Genomic DNA, 17,455 nt, shown 5'->3' on the forward strand with positions numbered 1-17,455 from the left:
AGGTAATTATTTCCATTTACTAAGGCTGAAAATCAGTACACACATTCTAAATAAATATAAATAAAAGTTATTATAGTCGGTCAGCTGTATGACGGGACAGAGCCGGTCGGTCGGCCCCAATAGTCGATTGAGGAAATGAAGCATTTTGGCTCGCAATTTTTTGGTCCAGCATGGATTTACTTGAAATTTTCACAGAAGGTAGGAAATAGTCCAAGGATCATTTTCTATATCATGCCGCTATCATACGCTAAAACCTTAGGGGTGGTTGCCACCCCATCTCGACAGTTGGAATTTTTTATTACATTTTAATCATGTAATTCTATGTAAACAGTGATTCTAAGAAAAAAATGTTTTTTACATTTTCTTCGTAGAACTAATATTTTTCGAGTTATTCGCGCTTGAAAATAACAGTTTTTCGACGAAAAAATCGACTCTTTTTAGAGAGTTTTTTGAGAATATCTCGAAAAATATGCATTGATTCAAAAAAATTGTAGATATCAAAATTGTATCTTTTAGTAACACAAACCAAATTATTTTCCAATAATATCTTTAAGACCAATACAAACCGAGATACGGCATGTTAAATGTTAGCTTTTTTTCGTCAAATGCATAGTTTGGAAATATTCAAAGCCAAATAATGGAAAAAATTTGCATTTTTCGAGGAAAACTAAAATAATATTTTTTCAAGTATACAATTAGACCTTTCAAAAAATAATAAAAAGTTTCTAGCATAAAAACTAAGCGACTTATAATCAAAAAAATGTCGGTACCTCCTTTTCTCTACGAAAAAAAAATCAGTGAAAACAACCCCCTAACTACCTTCCTAATTCAAAATTGGTCTTCACCTTTGTGTAGTTCCTTTTATATTTATATTATCAATACACTCAAGGAGTTTGACCTATTTAAAATGCTTAATTTTGAAAAAATAATATATTTCACTGTGTACTGATTTTCAGCCTTAGTAAATGGATTTAATTACTTTCGTAGGAAAGCAACTTTGATACCCTCTCAGTAACGAGACCCCTCAAAAATGATTTTGTAGGATTTTTAAAGGGCTATAAGATTGTGTAAATTAAATTCCGTTAGATGGAAACATGGAAGTGTTGCGAAGGATGCAGAAAGAAAAAGAACTTGCGCTTACTATTAAAAAGCGCAAACTGCAATACTTGGGACATATAATGAGGGGACAAAAGTACCAGCTACTACAATTAATTATTCAGGGAAAAATAATAGGTAAAAGATCCATTGGCAGAAGAAAACATTCATGGTTGAAGAATTTAAGAGATTGGTACAAGTGCAGCAGCTGCCAATTATTTAGATCTATGGTATCAAAAATACGCATAGCCTTGATGATAGCCAAACTTCGGAACGAGGACGGCACCTGAAGAAGAAGAAGATGCCTTAGTTTTTAATTGGGGCGGGTTTAAAGGGCTCGAATAAGGGGGTGTTTGCTGGTAAATAGAGGTTTTAAACAGCTATATCTGGCTAGCTATTCATTGTAATGAAAATATATGCACAGAGTAATTTTGGTCATTAAAAAAGCTATAATTTAGTAGTTTATAATTTTTTCATATCTTCAGTATTTTTGGAGATATTTTGAAGTAATAGGTGAAAAATACCAAATTGCAAAAAATCAATTTTTCTTTAAATTCCAATTTTTCCAATATTAGGCATTTTAAATAGTCCAAACTCCTTAAGTGTATTGATAATATAAATATAAAAGGAACTACAGAAAGTTGAAGACCAATTTTGAATTAGGAAGGTACTTAGGGGGTTGATTTCACTGATTTTTTCGTAGAGAAAAGCAGGTACCGACATTTTTTTGTAAGCCGCTTAAATTTTATGCTAGAAACTTTTTATTATTTTTTTGAAAGGTCTAATTGTATACTTGAAACAATATTATCTAAGTTTTCCTCGAAAAATGCAAATTTTTTCCATTATTTTGCTTTGAATATTTCAAATTGTGCATTTGACGAAAAAAGCTAACCTTTAACATGCCGTATCTCGGTTTGATTGGTCTTAAAGATATTATAGGAAAAGAATTTGGTTTGTGTTACTAAAAGATACAATTTCAATTTCTACAGTTTTTTTGCTTAAATGCCTATTTTTCGACGTATTCTCAAAAAACCCTCTAAAAAAGTCGATTTTTTCGTCGAAAAACTATTATTTTCAAGCGCGAATAACTCGAAAAATATTAGTTTTACAAAGAAAATGTAAAACACAATTTTTTCTTAGAAATCACTTTTTACATCGAATTACATGGCTAAAATGTAATAAAAAATTCCCACCCCCGAGATGGGGTGGCAACCACCCCCAAGGTTTTAGCGTATGATAGCGGCATGCTATATAAAATGATGTTGTTCTGAAGCTATTTTCTTGTGGCATTTTTATAATCAAGTATATTCAAATGGGAAATAAGCCCCAATTTTACCTAAAAATGATTTTATTAACGTTTCGACGCCCAAGTCGGGTGTCGTTGTCAAAATACAAAATAATACTAAATAAACAAAAATGTTGTTGCTTAGTAAAAAATTCTTCTAATAATTTATTTAATCTGACTCATTTATATCGGCAATTCAGACACATATTATACATTTTAAAGTAGACGACTTTAAAATGATATTGCCAATATTAATGAGTTGCGTTCCTGGGACGACTTTACTAAAAGATAGTTCATTCGATTACATGAAATCAATCCCAACTCAAGAATATCCGCCACAAAAAATCATAGCATGTGATCTGTCTTTAAAAAGACAACCAAATGCAACGGTGACACTGAAATTCTCGCGTTAGAGATTCCATAGTAAATCACGAGGGAAAACCAGGAAAAACCTCGTGATACTATCCCTTAAAAACTTTTCCTGGAAAACCAGGAAAAACCTCGTCGAAACGTTAATAAAATCATTTTTAGGTAAAATTGTGGCTTATTTCCCATTTGAATATACTTGAATATAAAATGATCCTTGGACTATTTCCTTCCTTCTGTGAAAATTTCAAGTAAATCCATGTGGGACGAAAAAATTGCGAGCCAAAATGCTTCATTTCCTCAATCGACTATTGGGGCCGACCGATCGGCTCTGTCCGTCATACAGCTGACCGACTATAATAACTTTTATTTATATTTAATTTAGAATGTGTGTACTGATTTTCAGCCTTAGGAAATGGAAATAATTACCTTCGTAGGAAAGCAACTTTGATACCCTCTCAGTAACCCCTGTTCTACGTTTCGCTTGACCGACCGCAGTATGTTTCTCTACACACTCACAGTAATCAACTGTGAAAAATCTAGCTTTAGTAAATTCAAATAGATTTTTCAGCGCTGCCTCTTGGTCTAGAGGGTGAGCGCCGAGCGGGAGGCCCAACGTATCCACTATGTGGAGCAGTTACACGGAGCACGGAGCACCAACGTAATGGATACGTGCCTTAATAGTTAGCAAATTACAAAATAATAAGAGCAACTAGGACTTTTAATTTTCTACAGATGCAATATTTCTATATACTTTAAATGATAATTATAGACTATTATATAAATGATTTAATGAAATACATTGTTATTATTAAAGACATAGCTTGGAAGTACATGATACCAAAGACAAAGACCCTTTGCCTTACTACTAAATGTAAATATTATGTTCTCTTGTATTTTTTTTTAATTTCTACATGATCTTTATTATGTACAAAAATAGTATTTTACAAGGTTTTTTGCCAACTTTACCTACTTTCTTTGTTAATCTTCATGGCATAATGTTAGTCTGTGAACTTCGAACGCACCTTCAGTAGATGTTCAGATCTTATTAACGTCTTTAAAATTATTAGCAAAACTATAGTTTTGTTACATAATACTGCTGTGAATATTAATGTGTTAACCAACCGTATAAAAACCTTGATGCAGGAGGTTCTCAAATAGAATGACTGCAAATTTATTAAAATGCGAATCAAAATCATGTAAATTCCCCAATTGTTTTATTTTATGTGTACATTATACAGGGTGTTTCATTGGAAAACGAAATGAAGGCGGTCACTGAGGCGGTTCTAGATATACTACATTTATTGCTTCACCGATTTTTGTAACCGAGTTACAGGGTGTTTTATCGATTTTGCCCATTTCTTTCTGGATCCATAACTTTAGAACCACCCTGTATGTTTTTTTGATATTTGGTACACATATATATCATTTAGAAACCAAAGCATATAACTACTAATCATGAGAAAAATCCAGGTGAGGACTAAAAGAAAAGAGCACAAAAACTAAGTTTAATGGTTCGCTTCAATTTTTTGGCCAGACAATTTAATGACTTTAATTTTGAAACTATATTAAAATTTTTAAGAACTCTGAGATTAAAAAACAGGTATTATTAACTTTTAATAATAAATTATTAAAGTGAACTGTATGAACAAATACTCATTTTAAAAATAATCAATACCTACTTATTTACTACATTACAACGACCCATTTACCAAGCACAAGCCAGGTCCGGATTAACAAAAAAACATAAAGTAATTGTGACCTTAAAACAACACCCTGTATATTCAAATTTTCAAAATCCATTTGCACATTTGAAAAGAGCAAAAAAAAACTGAGTTTAAAGTTCGCTTCCATTGTTTGTGAAGACAATTGAATGACTTTAATTTTGAAATTTTCTCGAAATTCTTAAGAACCCTGAGAAATAACAAAAATTTCGATATAATTTCAAAAGTAATGTCATTAAATTGTCTGCGCAAAAAATTGAAGAGAGCCATTAAACTTAGTTTTTTGTGCTCTTATCAAATGTTCAAACAGAGATTTTGAAAATTTCAATATACAGGGTGTTGTTTCAAGGTCACTATTACTTTATATTTTTTTTGTTAATCCGGACCTGGATTTTTCTTGTGATTAGTAAGTGGGTCCGATGTAGTACCTAAATGATTATTGCTTATTATTAAAATGCGTATTTATTTATTAACTGTAATAATTTATTATTGAAAGTACTTTAAAAACCTGCTTTTTAATTTCAGAGTTTTTAAAAATTTCAATATATTTAATATCAAAATTAAATTCATTAAAACTGCGCAAAAATTAAAGCAAACCTGTAAACTAAGTTTTGGTGTTCTTTTCAAATGTGCAAACTGATTTTGAAAATTTCAATATTTCAATAAAAGTCCGGACTTGGACTTTTCTTGTGATTACTAACTGGGTAACTAAAAAAAACTGGGTCATTCCAATTTAGTAAATAAGTATTGAATATTTTTAAAATAGGTATTTGTTCATTAACTTAATTTATTTATTGTTAAAAATTTGCTTTTTATTCTCATAGTTCTTAAAAATTTTAATATAATTTCAAAATTAAAGTCATTAAATTGTCTGGCCAAAAAATTTAAGCGAATCATTAAACTTGCTGTTTATAAATACTTGCTAAATAGCCCCAGAACCAAACAATGGTTGTAATGATAATTTAATCTATATTATGTTGATGTAATATTGAAAAGGCTAAACGCCGATGTTAATAGATACAACCTCCGGGAACATGGTGTCACCATGTTCACTGAACCTTTAAATTTGTCAATAATGTGAGGTTAAAAGTGACTTGAACCACATATTTTTTGAATGCAAGAAGCATAAACACCTAACCAGTCACCTAATTAAAAGAATTATAGACCAGAACATCCCACTCCCTGTAAATATTCTCTTTATTCTGTCACTGAATAAAAAGAAAATTTTAGACTGCTCGGTATATTTCTTGTCGGATAGTAAAATATTATTGTAATTAGTTATAGGTATTTGTAAAATATGTAAAAAAAAATAATAAAAAAATGAAACAAAAATAAATTAAAAAAAAAAGATTAAATCAATTAGAAGTTGACGGAGAAACCACGGGACCAGAAATAATGAAAGAGGAAGTTATTTATGCCATAAAACACACAAAAGGTAGAAAAGCTCCAGGACCCGATGAAATACCAATTGAACTATTGAAGATAATCGATGAAGATAATATTGATGTCTTGGTAGACCTTTTTAACTCCATATACAAGACGGGACACATACCCAAAGAATGGTTTCTCTCAACTTTTGTAACGATTCCAAAAATCACAAATGCTAAAGGTTGCAATGACTATCGGACATTGTGGCATTAATGAGCCACACATTGAAAACCTTCATTAAAATCATACATAACAGAATCCACGTGAAATTAGAACAAGAAATAAGTGATTCACAGATGGGTTTTAGAAAGGGTATAGGAACTAGAGAAGCATTATTCGGAGTCAATGTTCTGACACAATGATGTCTGGATATGAATCAGGACATATATGCTTGCTTCATAGATTTTAAAAAAGCTTTTGACAGAGTTCAACATGAAAAGCTTTTAAGTATTCTTAAGACCAAAAACATAGATAGTAGAGATCTACAAATTATATCGAATCTGTATCCAAATCAGAAAGAAAGAGTAAGAGTCGAAGGAGAACTGACAGAGGAAGTAAGTATACTTAGAGTAGTTCGACAAGGGTACATACTTTCACCACTCTTATTCAACGTCTACAGTGAAGTGATATTTCAAGAAGCTTTATTGGATATTGTGGAAGGTATTTTGGTCAACGGAAATCGCATTAATAATATTAGATATGCGGACGATGCGGTCATATTTGCAAGTGACATGGAAGATTTACAGTACATAATACAACATGTATACAATGCATGTGAAAGTTACGGACTGCAAATTAATCTCAAGAAAACGAAATCAATGATATTCTCAAAAAACCACAAAATGTAGATAACCTGATCATCAATAATACAACGATCGAAAGAGTAACAACATATAAATATTTAGGAACGTGGCTAACCGAAGATGGAGATCAAACAAAAGAAATCAGATCTAGAATAGAAATGGCAAGAAACACCTTCATAAAATTCAAGAACTTACTTTGCAACCGTAATCCTAGCCCCGTATTTATAGTCAGTACTCAAGACTGATCTCGAGATCGGTCTCAGCCAAGACGATCTTACGGCAACGTCGAGCTCAAGACCACATTCTGTTTTATAAACGAGTCTTCGGCTGATCTCGGCCAAGATTGATTTCGAGGCTGGAAAATTATGGATTTTAAGCAATTTTGACATAGAACACCAACTAAAAACTGTCAATCGTCAAGTTAAATATCTTTGCAATGTTTTTATATTTAGTTTTTTGAAAATAGATTATTAAAATGTTTTCAGTTAAATAAAGATTATTTTATTGATTGAAAGTTTACATTTTTATTTTTTCTAAATCTTACATGCTATTTTTTCAAAGGTTAATGACCTATCATAATTTGTTTTCATTATGAGGTAAATGATTTCTTTTCTTTGTGGTAAAGGATTGCATATTAAAGGAAAGTATAAATATATTCTTTGATATTACCCCAGTATAACAAAATACTGTGATATTACTTTATTCTTGGTTGGGAATAATGGGGTTTAATGAAATATTCAAAGTTCATGAAATATTCAAGAGAAAGCACTGGGAGGTATCATTTATTTCTTATGAGAGAAAGCAAAGCAAATAAAACTCTGGTACTTCCTAGTATTACCTGCCTTTTTATTAATGGTGTAAGCTTTCTTCTATGTTTATATTCTTCATCTGACTTACAACAAAGAAGAAACCATGACAGGTGGAACTTGTATAAAATGCAATTACTATTTTCATGGGAATAAGCCTCAATTTAAGTTTGAAATTAAATTTATTTAATGTTTAAATTCTTAAAGACATATCACATACTATAAATGTTTTGTGACGGATATTATTGAGTTAAAGTTGATTTTATGTAATCGAATAAACTATATTTTAATAAAATTGTCCCAGGAATGCAACTCATAACTATTGGCGATATTGTTTTAAAGTCATCTACTCTAAAATGTATAAATATATGTCTGAATGAGTCAGATAAAATTAAATTATTAGAAAAATTTTTATCGAGCAACAACAATATTGATATAAAATATTAACAATCTTACCCAAATAACAGCACAAAAGTAAATATAGCCTATCCATTTCTACTGGACATTAACGCTCCTCCTCCAATTCTACACTTCTATATCATCCAAATCTCCTTACTGCTTCGAACAACTCTTTTCATGGTCTTTCTCTTTTTTTTTTTCCTCCAAAAATAATCTCTTACATGTCGCTCTTACATTCAAGTAATGTTGACCTAGCCACCTGACTTTCCATATCTATTATTTTTTGCCAGTCCTAACTCAGAACTGCCAGCCCCTACCAGTACTATGTCTATTTTCATTTCATCTTTCTTATTCATTGTTTCAAGTTCCACAAGCATACAATGCCACTTAAAATAACTGCTTCATAATACATTTTTGCATTATAGTTGTCCTACATACATTTTTGACTTCAATCATATACCATCGATCTGCTTACTAGCTTACTCTTAGTAGTATCTTTTCTATTTCTTTTTCTTCTTCCCATTTATCAATTATTGTCACTCCTAAATACTTGAGTTGGTTGATATTTTAAATTTTGTATGCCTTTGTTCCTGTTTTTAGTGTGAAAAATTTATTCTATTTCATCTCTCCACACATTTCAATACACGTAATATTTTATTTTTGTTTCATTTATAGACATGCAATTTTCTTGATTCACCTCTCAAGTTTCTAAACAACTTCTGCTTTTTTTCTTGTTAAGAGGACTCTGTCATCTGCATAAATAATGGTATACAGTGATGAGCGTGCTATTAACTGGCAAAATGACACAAAAGATGGAAACATATAGTACGTTGTAAAATAAAAGGAGATGAAACTAGTAGAGGTGTACAATTATCAATAGGAACCTATAAATTTACATTACATTACATAATTTCCCACCTTTAGACCTCTGTGACAGTTGTCATACTCCTCCCACACATCTAAAGGTGACAAACTATGTAATGTAAATTTATAGGTTCCCATAGATAATTTTACATCTCTTTTTATTTCACAACATATATTTTCCATTTTTTGCGCTATTTTGCTGGTTATTAGAGTGCTCATCACAGTATTGCTGTTTACACGCCTGGACCTCGGAGGTAATCTACACTATGTCGACATGGTGTTTTTTTATTAGTTGGATTATACACATTGGTTATATATTATCATTAAAATATAGTCATATTGTCTTTCAACTAATTATGGGATATATCAGATTTTTATTACCATCCAAGTGCTCTAAACTTTGTTGCAAACACACGCTAAACACAGTTGCTCGAAATGACATAGTGTAGTTTACCTCCGAGGTCCAGATGTGTAATTAATTTTATATTTGGTAAGGAAAGGTTTGTCAAATAAATACTTATTTAAGAATAAGAGGGAAACTCATACTCATTTATTTTAAAATAAAATATAAAAAATACATATTAAGAAATAAAATAAAAAAATAATATATCAACATAATACAGATTCAATAATGTATTCTCAGAATAAATAAACAAAAATTCCAGTTGAACAAGAGAAAGACAGAAGGTTACTATATATTTATATTCCAAAAATATATGGTGAAAGTACAATAGTAGAGTAGCAGTAGACAGGTAGGTAAAATAAACGATGATAAATTGATAAAGCACTAGAATCAGGCTAAATAGCATCTAAAATATGAACACCAGAGAAAATATAATTTTGAACTATACAGGCCATAGGGCATACCACGATCCATATACATTCATCAAAATAGGACCACGTTCTAAGAGGAAGGATGGAAGCATATGAAATATAATTTTGAACTATACAGGGCATACCACGATCCATATACATTCATCAAAATAGGACCACATTCTAAGAGGAAGGATGGAAGCATATTTATGAAATATAATTTTGAACTATACAGGGCATACCACGATCCATATACATTCATCAAAATAGGACCACGTTCTAAGAAAAAGGATGGAAGCATATGAAATACTTTCCAAAATAAACACACAAATGTCAGCTGGACATATAACGAGAGAAAGACTATAGATTAGATATAAGGAACAAATAGAATAAGACATTGATATTTTAAAAATAAAAAATTGCAAGAACAAATCCTGAAATAGATGGGAATGGAGCTGTATTCCTCAAGAGACCAAAACTCAAACAAAAAGGGTTGTTGAACAATGACCATGATGACATTTTGAGAAATAATAGACAAAAAAATCAAACACAATAAGAGTAGTTATTCAATAATGTATTCTCATGCAAAATATTGTTGAAAAAAATGTCACCAAAAATTTAGAGATTGTTCCACATCATTAACATGTCTATTTACCACCAGATCATTATTTACCTAGATTGTAAATAATACCTCCCAGTGCTTTCTATTGAATATTTCATGAACTTTGAATATTTCATTAAACCCCATTATTCCCAACCAAGAATAAAGTAATATCACAGTATTTTGTTATACTGGGGTAATATCAAAGAATATATTTATACTTTCCTTTAATATGCAATCCTTTACCACAAAGAAAAGAAATCATTTACCTTATAATGGAAACAAATTATGATAGGTCATTAACCTTTGAAAAAATAGCATGTAAGATTTAGAAAAAATAAAAATGTAAACTTTCAATCAATAAAATAATCTTTATTTAACTGAAAACATTTTAATAATCTATTTTCAAAAAACTAAATATAAAAACATTACAAAGATATTTAACTTGACGATTGACAGTTTTTAGTTGGTGTTCTATGTCAAAATTGCTTAAAATCCATAATTTTCCAGCCTCGAGATCAATCTTGGCCGAGATCAGCCGAAGACTCGTTTATAAAACAGAACGTGGTCTTGAGCTCGACGTTGCCGTAAGATCGTCTTGGCTGAGACCGATCTCGAGATCAGTCTTGAGTACTGACTATAAATACGGGGCTAAGATTACGGTTGCAAAGTAAGTTCTTGAATTTTATGAAGGTGTTTCTTGCCATTTCTATTCTAGATCTGATTTCTTTTGTTTGATCTCCATCTTCGGTTAGCCACGTTCCTAAATATTTATATGTTGTTACTCTTTCGATCGTTGTATTATTGATGATCAGGTTATCTACATTTTGTGTTTTTTTTGAGAAAATCATTGATTTCGTTTTCTTGAGATTCATTTGCAGTCCGTAACTTTCACATGCATTGTATACATGTTGTATTATGTACAGTAAATCTTCCATGTCACTTGCAAATATGACCGCATCGTCCGCATATCTAATATTATAAATGCGATTTCCGTTGACCAAAATACCTTCCACAATATCCAATAAAGCTTCTTGAAATATCACTTCACTGTAGACGTTGAATAAGAGTGGTGAAAGTATGCACCCTTGTCGAACTACTCTAAGTATACTTACTTCCTCTGTCAGTTCTCCTTCGACTCTTACTCTTTCTTTCTGATTTTGATACAGATTCGATATAATTTGTAGATCTCTACTATCTATGTTTTTGGTCTTAAGAATACTTAAAAGCTTTTCATGTTGAACTCTGTCAAAAGCTTTTTTAAAATCTATGAAGCAAGCATATATGCCTGATTCATATCCAGACATCATTGTGTCAGAACATTGACTCCGAATAATGCTTCTCTAGTTCCTATACCCTTTCTAAAACCCATCTGTGAATCACTTATTTCTTGTTCTAATTTCACGTGGATTCTGTTATGTATGATTTTAATGAAGGTTTTCAATGTGTGGCTCATTAATGCAACTGTCCGATAGCCATTGCAATCTTTAGAATTTGTGATTTTTGGAATCGTTACAAAAGGTGAGAGAAACCATTCTTTGGGTATGTGTCCCGTCTTGTATATGGAGTTAAAAAGGTCTACCAAGACATCAATATTATCTTCATCGATTATCTTCAATAGTTCAATTGGTATTTCATCGGGTCCTAGAGCTTTTCTAGCTTTTGTGTGTTTTATGGCATAAATAACTTCCTCTTTCATTATTTCTGGTCCCGTGGTTTCTCCGTCAACTTCTAATTGATTTAATCTTTTTTTTTTATTTATTTTTGTTTCATTTTTTTATTATTTTTTTTACATATTTTACAAATACCTATAACTAATTACAATAATATTTTACTATCCGACAAGAAATATACCGAGCAGTCTAAAATTTTCTTTTTATTCAGTGACAGAATAAAGAGAATATTTACAGGGAGTGGGATGTTCTGGTCTATAATTCTTTTAATTAGGTGACTGGTTAGGTGTTTATGCTTCTTGCATTCAAAAAATATGTGGTTCAAGTCACTTTTAACCTCACATTATTGACAAATTTAAAGGTTCAGTGAACATGGTGACACCATGTTCCCGGAGGTTGTATCTATTAACATCGGCGTTTAGCCTTTTCAATATTACATCAACATAATGTAGATTAAATTATCATTACAACCATTGTTTGGTTCTGGGGCTATTTAGCAAGTATTTGAATTCACTGATGATGGACTGATAGGTCCGAAAACGTTCTGAATTGGTCATATTTTATTCAATCCATTGGGATTTTTTAAAAATTTTAGTAAATACATATATATGAAGTGGTTTTTACTTCATGTTAGAGTTTTTAACTATATGGTACACAGCCAACCTAGGGAAATACCCCTTTTTAGATTAATTGCATTCTTTTTGAGTCTGCGGTCAAGACTACGGTCAAGAATCTTAAATATCATATGCACACTATAATATCAAAAGTATGTTAAGAATACAGCAAGGAAGGGGAAAAATATGCAACTTAGCAACAAGAGCGCATTGGAAATTACGTAATAGAACTTGACCATTTTATCATCTAATTAAAATTGAATATTAAAGTTCCATATACATTGATGCAATGGAGACATAATACAACCCTGCTTAACTCCTCCCTGATTTTAATTTTTGAATTGTCATATATTACAATTTGTGTTATTTGATTCCAGTGAAGGTTTATTATTATTTTTAAGTACTTTTTGTCTATAATTTTTGTCTTTAGAATATAAACAGAATTTTCTCATGTCTTACTGTGTCAAATGCTTTTTTAAAATCAACGTAACACACATACATATCCATATTCACATACATGTATCTTTGAGCTATCACATTAAAAGCAAATAAAGTCTATCTGTTTCCTAGTCAGTTTCTGAATGCAAATTGACTATCATCTATTCTTTCTTCCAGTTTTTTATTTATAGGACCATTTATTATTTTCAAGGATAATTTGAGAACATGACTTATTAATGATGTTTTCCTGTATTAACTACAATCTTGAGCGTTTGTATTTTTAGGGATAGCGCAAAAGGTGAAGGGTAACCATTGTTTCGGTATGTGTCTTGTTTTGTACACTTGTCTACTATAATTTCTAAGGTTTCATCACCTATACATTTTAAGCTTTCTACTGGGATCTGGTCTGGACCTACTGTCTTGCCATTTTTGCTGTTTTTAATGCTGTTCTTTAATTTTTAGGGTGCATCGTGCTGTAAAGGTGAGGATAAGGTAAGTAGCATTTTCTGTATTAATATTATTAATTTTTGTTTTTCGAATATCAAGATAAAACAAACAGCTTTTCAATAATATTTTTTGCAATCACAATAGTCAACTGTGTTATATTCCGTGTTGTATCTTAGACCTGGATCCCGCGTACCAAAGAAAAGTTGATTAATAGCAAGCTGAAAATTTGTAAATAGCTTAACGGTGTCTAGTCGGACAAACTTTAATGTATTGGAACACTGGAATAGGGGAAGTTTTAATTGTAGAACAGGTTAAAAATTTGGAACGTCAGACTACGAAAACGTTCCATGTATTTTGTAGGACAAAGCTTCCAATTGATTTGTTACCATTTCATTAAACTCTGATGCAAAAATCAGACTGGTGTTAATCACCAACTGGGCATTTTAATGAGTCCAACACGAAGAACAGTCAAACGTCAGGAATTATATTGGTGATAAATAGCAGTCTGATTTTTGCATGAGAGTTTAATGAAACGGTAACAAATCAATTGGAAGTTCTGCCCGACAAAATACGTGGGGCGTTTTCGTAATCTGACGTTCCAAATTTTTAAACTGTTCCACAATTAAAACTTCCCCTGTTCCAGTGTTCCCGTACATCAAAGTTTGTCTGACTAGACACCGTTAAGCTATTAACAAATTTTCAGCTTGCTATTATTCAACTTTTTTTTGGTACGCGGGATCCAAGACTATCTTGTGTTGTATGCCACACCAACGGTGGTCTATGTATATAGTACAGTCACTTAAGGTTTTCACCTCCGATCTCGTTGATCCTCCATCGATTTTCACGAAAATTGGTGAGTAGTTAGAGGATACTTCAATAAACAAAAGGCGACATAATGCCAACTTGTGCTTTTACTCTCTGGATACTTATCAGGGGTAAAAATTATTATACTAAAAATAAAAATAACCACAGAAATCGATAGAGGGATAAATTCTAAAAAAAAAAGTTGTTATAAAAAATAAATCAATACTTCATGAGTTATTAAAGATCAAATGTTTTAATTTTTTGTGAAAAAATGCGTGTTTTAAAGCGGTTAATCATAAACAAGTCAAAAACTATAAATTTTTACAAAAAGTTATCATTTAGACTTTATCCCTCTACCGATTTCTGGGGTTATTTTTAATGTAATAATTTTTACCCCCGAGAAGGGGTGGTATCCACCCTCAGTAGGTAGGTACATGTCACTTTTGTTACTTACGGTATCCTCCAATTACTCACCAATTTTTTTGAAAATCGATGGAGGTTCACCGATATCGGTGATAATAGTAAAGTTGATTTATATAGGGCGTCAATTTGAAAAGTTGCAACCCCCTATAATTTGGTCCCTATAGAAAATCTAAAAATATACAACAAATATAAAACACGTCAAATTTATTTGTGAGGGGGACATTTTATAGACCACTTTTCAACTAAATTACATAAACCCTCTAACGGGGGCGGACACAATCCAGAAAACTTTAATGGAAAGGGGGTTGAGTGATACCTCATTTTAAAGATTGTTCGATTACCTTTTCAAAAATACCACATACGTTATATTTATTTTCAGTACTTTTGGAAAAATCAAGTGAAACCATACAGATATTAAGTATCGAGTTCAGAACTTCAAAACTTTTTTTGGAGTATTGAACTCCAAATTAAATTTTTTTGGGTATTGGAGTACTTAGAGTATTTTTTTGGAGTATTTTTGGAAAAATGAAGTAAAACCGTAAAGATATTAAGTATCGAGTTCAGAACTCCAAAATTTTTTTAGAGTATTGAGTCCAAGATTTTTACAAAAGTACTGATAGACAAGGCGAAAACGGCGGGTTCGTCGGAGAAAATATTCCCATGAGATTTTTTTACATAATCATGTTTGTAAGACATCCCAGAATAAGGTTCAAGAAGTCGCCCACGGGAAAAGTGGGCCAAATTTTTTTTAACAATTTTTTTTTAATCAAATTTTAAAAATCAATATTTTTGGCCCGGACAAATATTTTTAGGTTTTTTTGGACCATTCTGGACAAAAAAGATTTCTTATAATTTTTCTCTAAAGTTGATCGTTTTCGAGGTATAAACAATTTAAAATTCAAAAAAACGAAAAATGGCGATTTTCAAGGCTTAATAACTATGTTAAAAGTTATTACCATGAAAATCAGAAAGTGACTAAATCAAAGTTCACTGCACCCCCTACAAGATCCTGGAGACATTTTTGTCATTATTTTATTACTAAGCTGTTATTTTTAAGTAATAATAATGAGCGCCTGCACGTATCAGGCGCCCGTCTATGGTGAGTGCAAGAGAGATGCCATTCCGGCAGTGCATCTTACTCGCACTCACATTTACAGCTACGTCAATACGATCTTACGGCTTATTGTTAATAATTAAAAATAACAGCTTAGTAATAAAATAACGACAAAAATTTCTCCAGGATCTTGTAGGGACAGCTTTAAACTTTGATTTAGTCACTTTCTGATTTTCATAATAATAACTTTTAACAGAGTTATTAAGCCTTGAAAATCGCCATTTTTCGTTTTTTTCAATTTTAAATTGTTTATACCTCGAAAACGATCAACTTTAGAGAAAAATTATGAGAGATCTTTTTTGTCCAGAATGGTCCAAAAAATCTAAAAAAAAATTGTCCGGGCCAAAAATATTGATTTTTTCAATTTGATTAAAAAAAAATTGTTAAAAAAAATTTGGCCCACTTTTCCCGTGGGCTACTTCTTGAACCTTATTCTGGGATGTCTTACGAACGTGATTATGCAAAAAAATCTCATGGGAATATTTTCTCCGACGAACCCGCCGTTTTCGCCTTGTCTATGAAAAGAAATATAAGGTATGTGGTATTTTTGAAAAGGTAATTTAATGACCTCTAAAATGAGGTATCACCCAATCCCCCTTTCCATTAAAGATTTTGGGGGTAGTGTCCGCCTCCGCTAGAGGGTTGATGTAAGTTAGTTGAAAACTGGTCTACAAAATGTCCCCCTCACAAATAAATTTGACGTGTTTTTGCATATTTTTAGATTTTCTATAGGGACCAAATTATAGGGGGTGGCAACTTTTCAAATTGACACACTGTATGTTCATTCAATGTTGTAGTACTAGTTTTAGTAATTAACTTGTTACTACGTTGTCAAATTTGGTCTCTTTTGTCTATTTTGAATTCTTTTATCCATTTATAATTCAGTATTTACAAATAGAAAGGTTTAAATCTTTAATGGATACACCTACACTCCCATTATTCATGACTATTCTTCTTTTTTAATTATTAATGAAGTCTTCAACAGTAAGGAAGTAGTATCATTTCAGCTATTAATAAGGTGTGACAGAAAATTTTGTGTTGTATGTTACCGACAATGATTCTGTACAAATATTCCCAAGCTGAGTGAACCGATTATAAAGTCTGGAACACTATCTATAATCCATGTGGTGAGACCGCTCCCTTCTGAAAAACATTTCTAATTCGGTTTCTCTGCGGATTCATATTCAAAAATGTCCCCTTTAAACAAATCTGAAGGGTGCCGGACGGAATTTTTGAGCAGAAATTGTTTAAACAATTTTTTTAGACAAATACATAAGATCACCTTTTCATTCTAAACAAGAAAGGTATCTTGTGATTTTTCTCAAAAATTGACAGTATTCGAGTTATAGGCGATTTAAAATCTAAAAAATGCGGCTAAAAAATAGAGGCTTAAAAACTCATATTTAAATTAGTATTTTTAAGGGTGCCAATAACTTGGATTAAAGCTTAAACATTTCTTTTCAAAATACCAAAGAGTGATCGGATCTAACTTCAATTTAGACCGTAGTTTTTTAATTGTTAATTACGCGTGTCCATCCGGTTTTTTTGCCGGTCCGGCGAGCACTATTTTCAAAAATCTCCTATTTTCCTCCGAAAAATATTTTTTCTAGATTCTTTGGGACATTCTAAATAAAATAAGTTTCTTGACATTTTTCTCAAAAGTTAATAGTTTAAAGTTATAAGCGATTTAAAATCCGATAAATGACAAAAAAAAAACACATTTTCGCATTTTAAATCACTTATAACTTTAAAACTAGT

General features: G+C 31.3%; 2 protein-coding genes across 6 annotated transcripts in view; one reads left to right on the forward strand and one right to left on the reverse strand.

Annotated features, from left to right (window-relative positions):
• The window catches only part of LOC114333175 (uncharacterized), a 412,711-nt gene that overhangs the window by 132,583 nt on the left and 262,673 nt on the right, over nt 1–17,455 (reverse strand). The gene's annotated exons all lie outside the window — the stretch shown is intronic.
• LOC114333172 (paxillin-B) overlaps nt 1–17,455 on the forward strand; it is a 289,103-nt gene that overhangs the window by 118,671 nt on the left and 152,977 nt on the right. For all 4 annotated transcript variants that reach the window (XM_050650380.1, XM_028283017.2, XM_028283016.2 and 1 more), the window contains one exon: nt 13,372–13,401. In XM_050650380.1, coding sequence (XP_050506337.1) covers nt 13,372–13,401 — 30 coding nt within the window. The remainder of the gene's footprint in view (nt 1–13,371; nt 13,402–17,455) is intronic.

The sequence above is a fragment of the Diabrotica virgifera genome, chromosome 5, assembly GCF_917563875.1.
Source record: "Diabrotica virgifera virgifera chromosome 5, PGI_DIABVI_V3a".
Taxonomy (NCBI): domain Eukaryota; kingdom Metazoa; phylum Arthropoda; class Insecta; order Coleoptera; family Chrysomelidae; genus Diabrotica; species Diabrotica virgifera.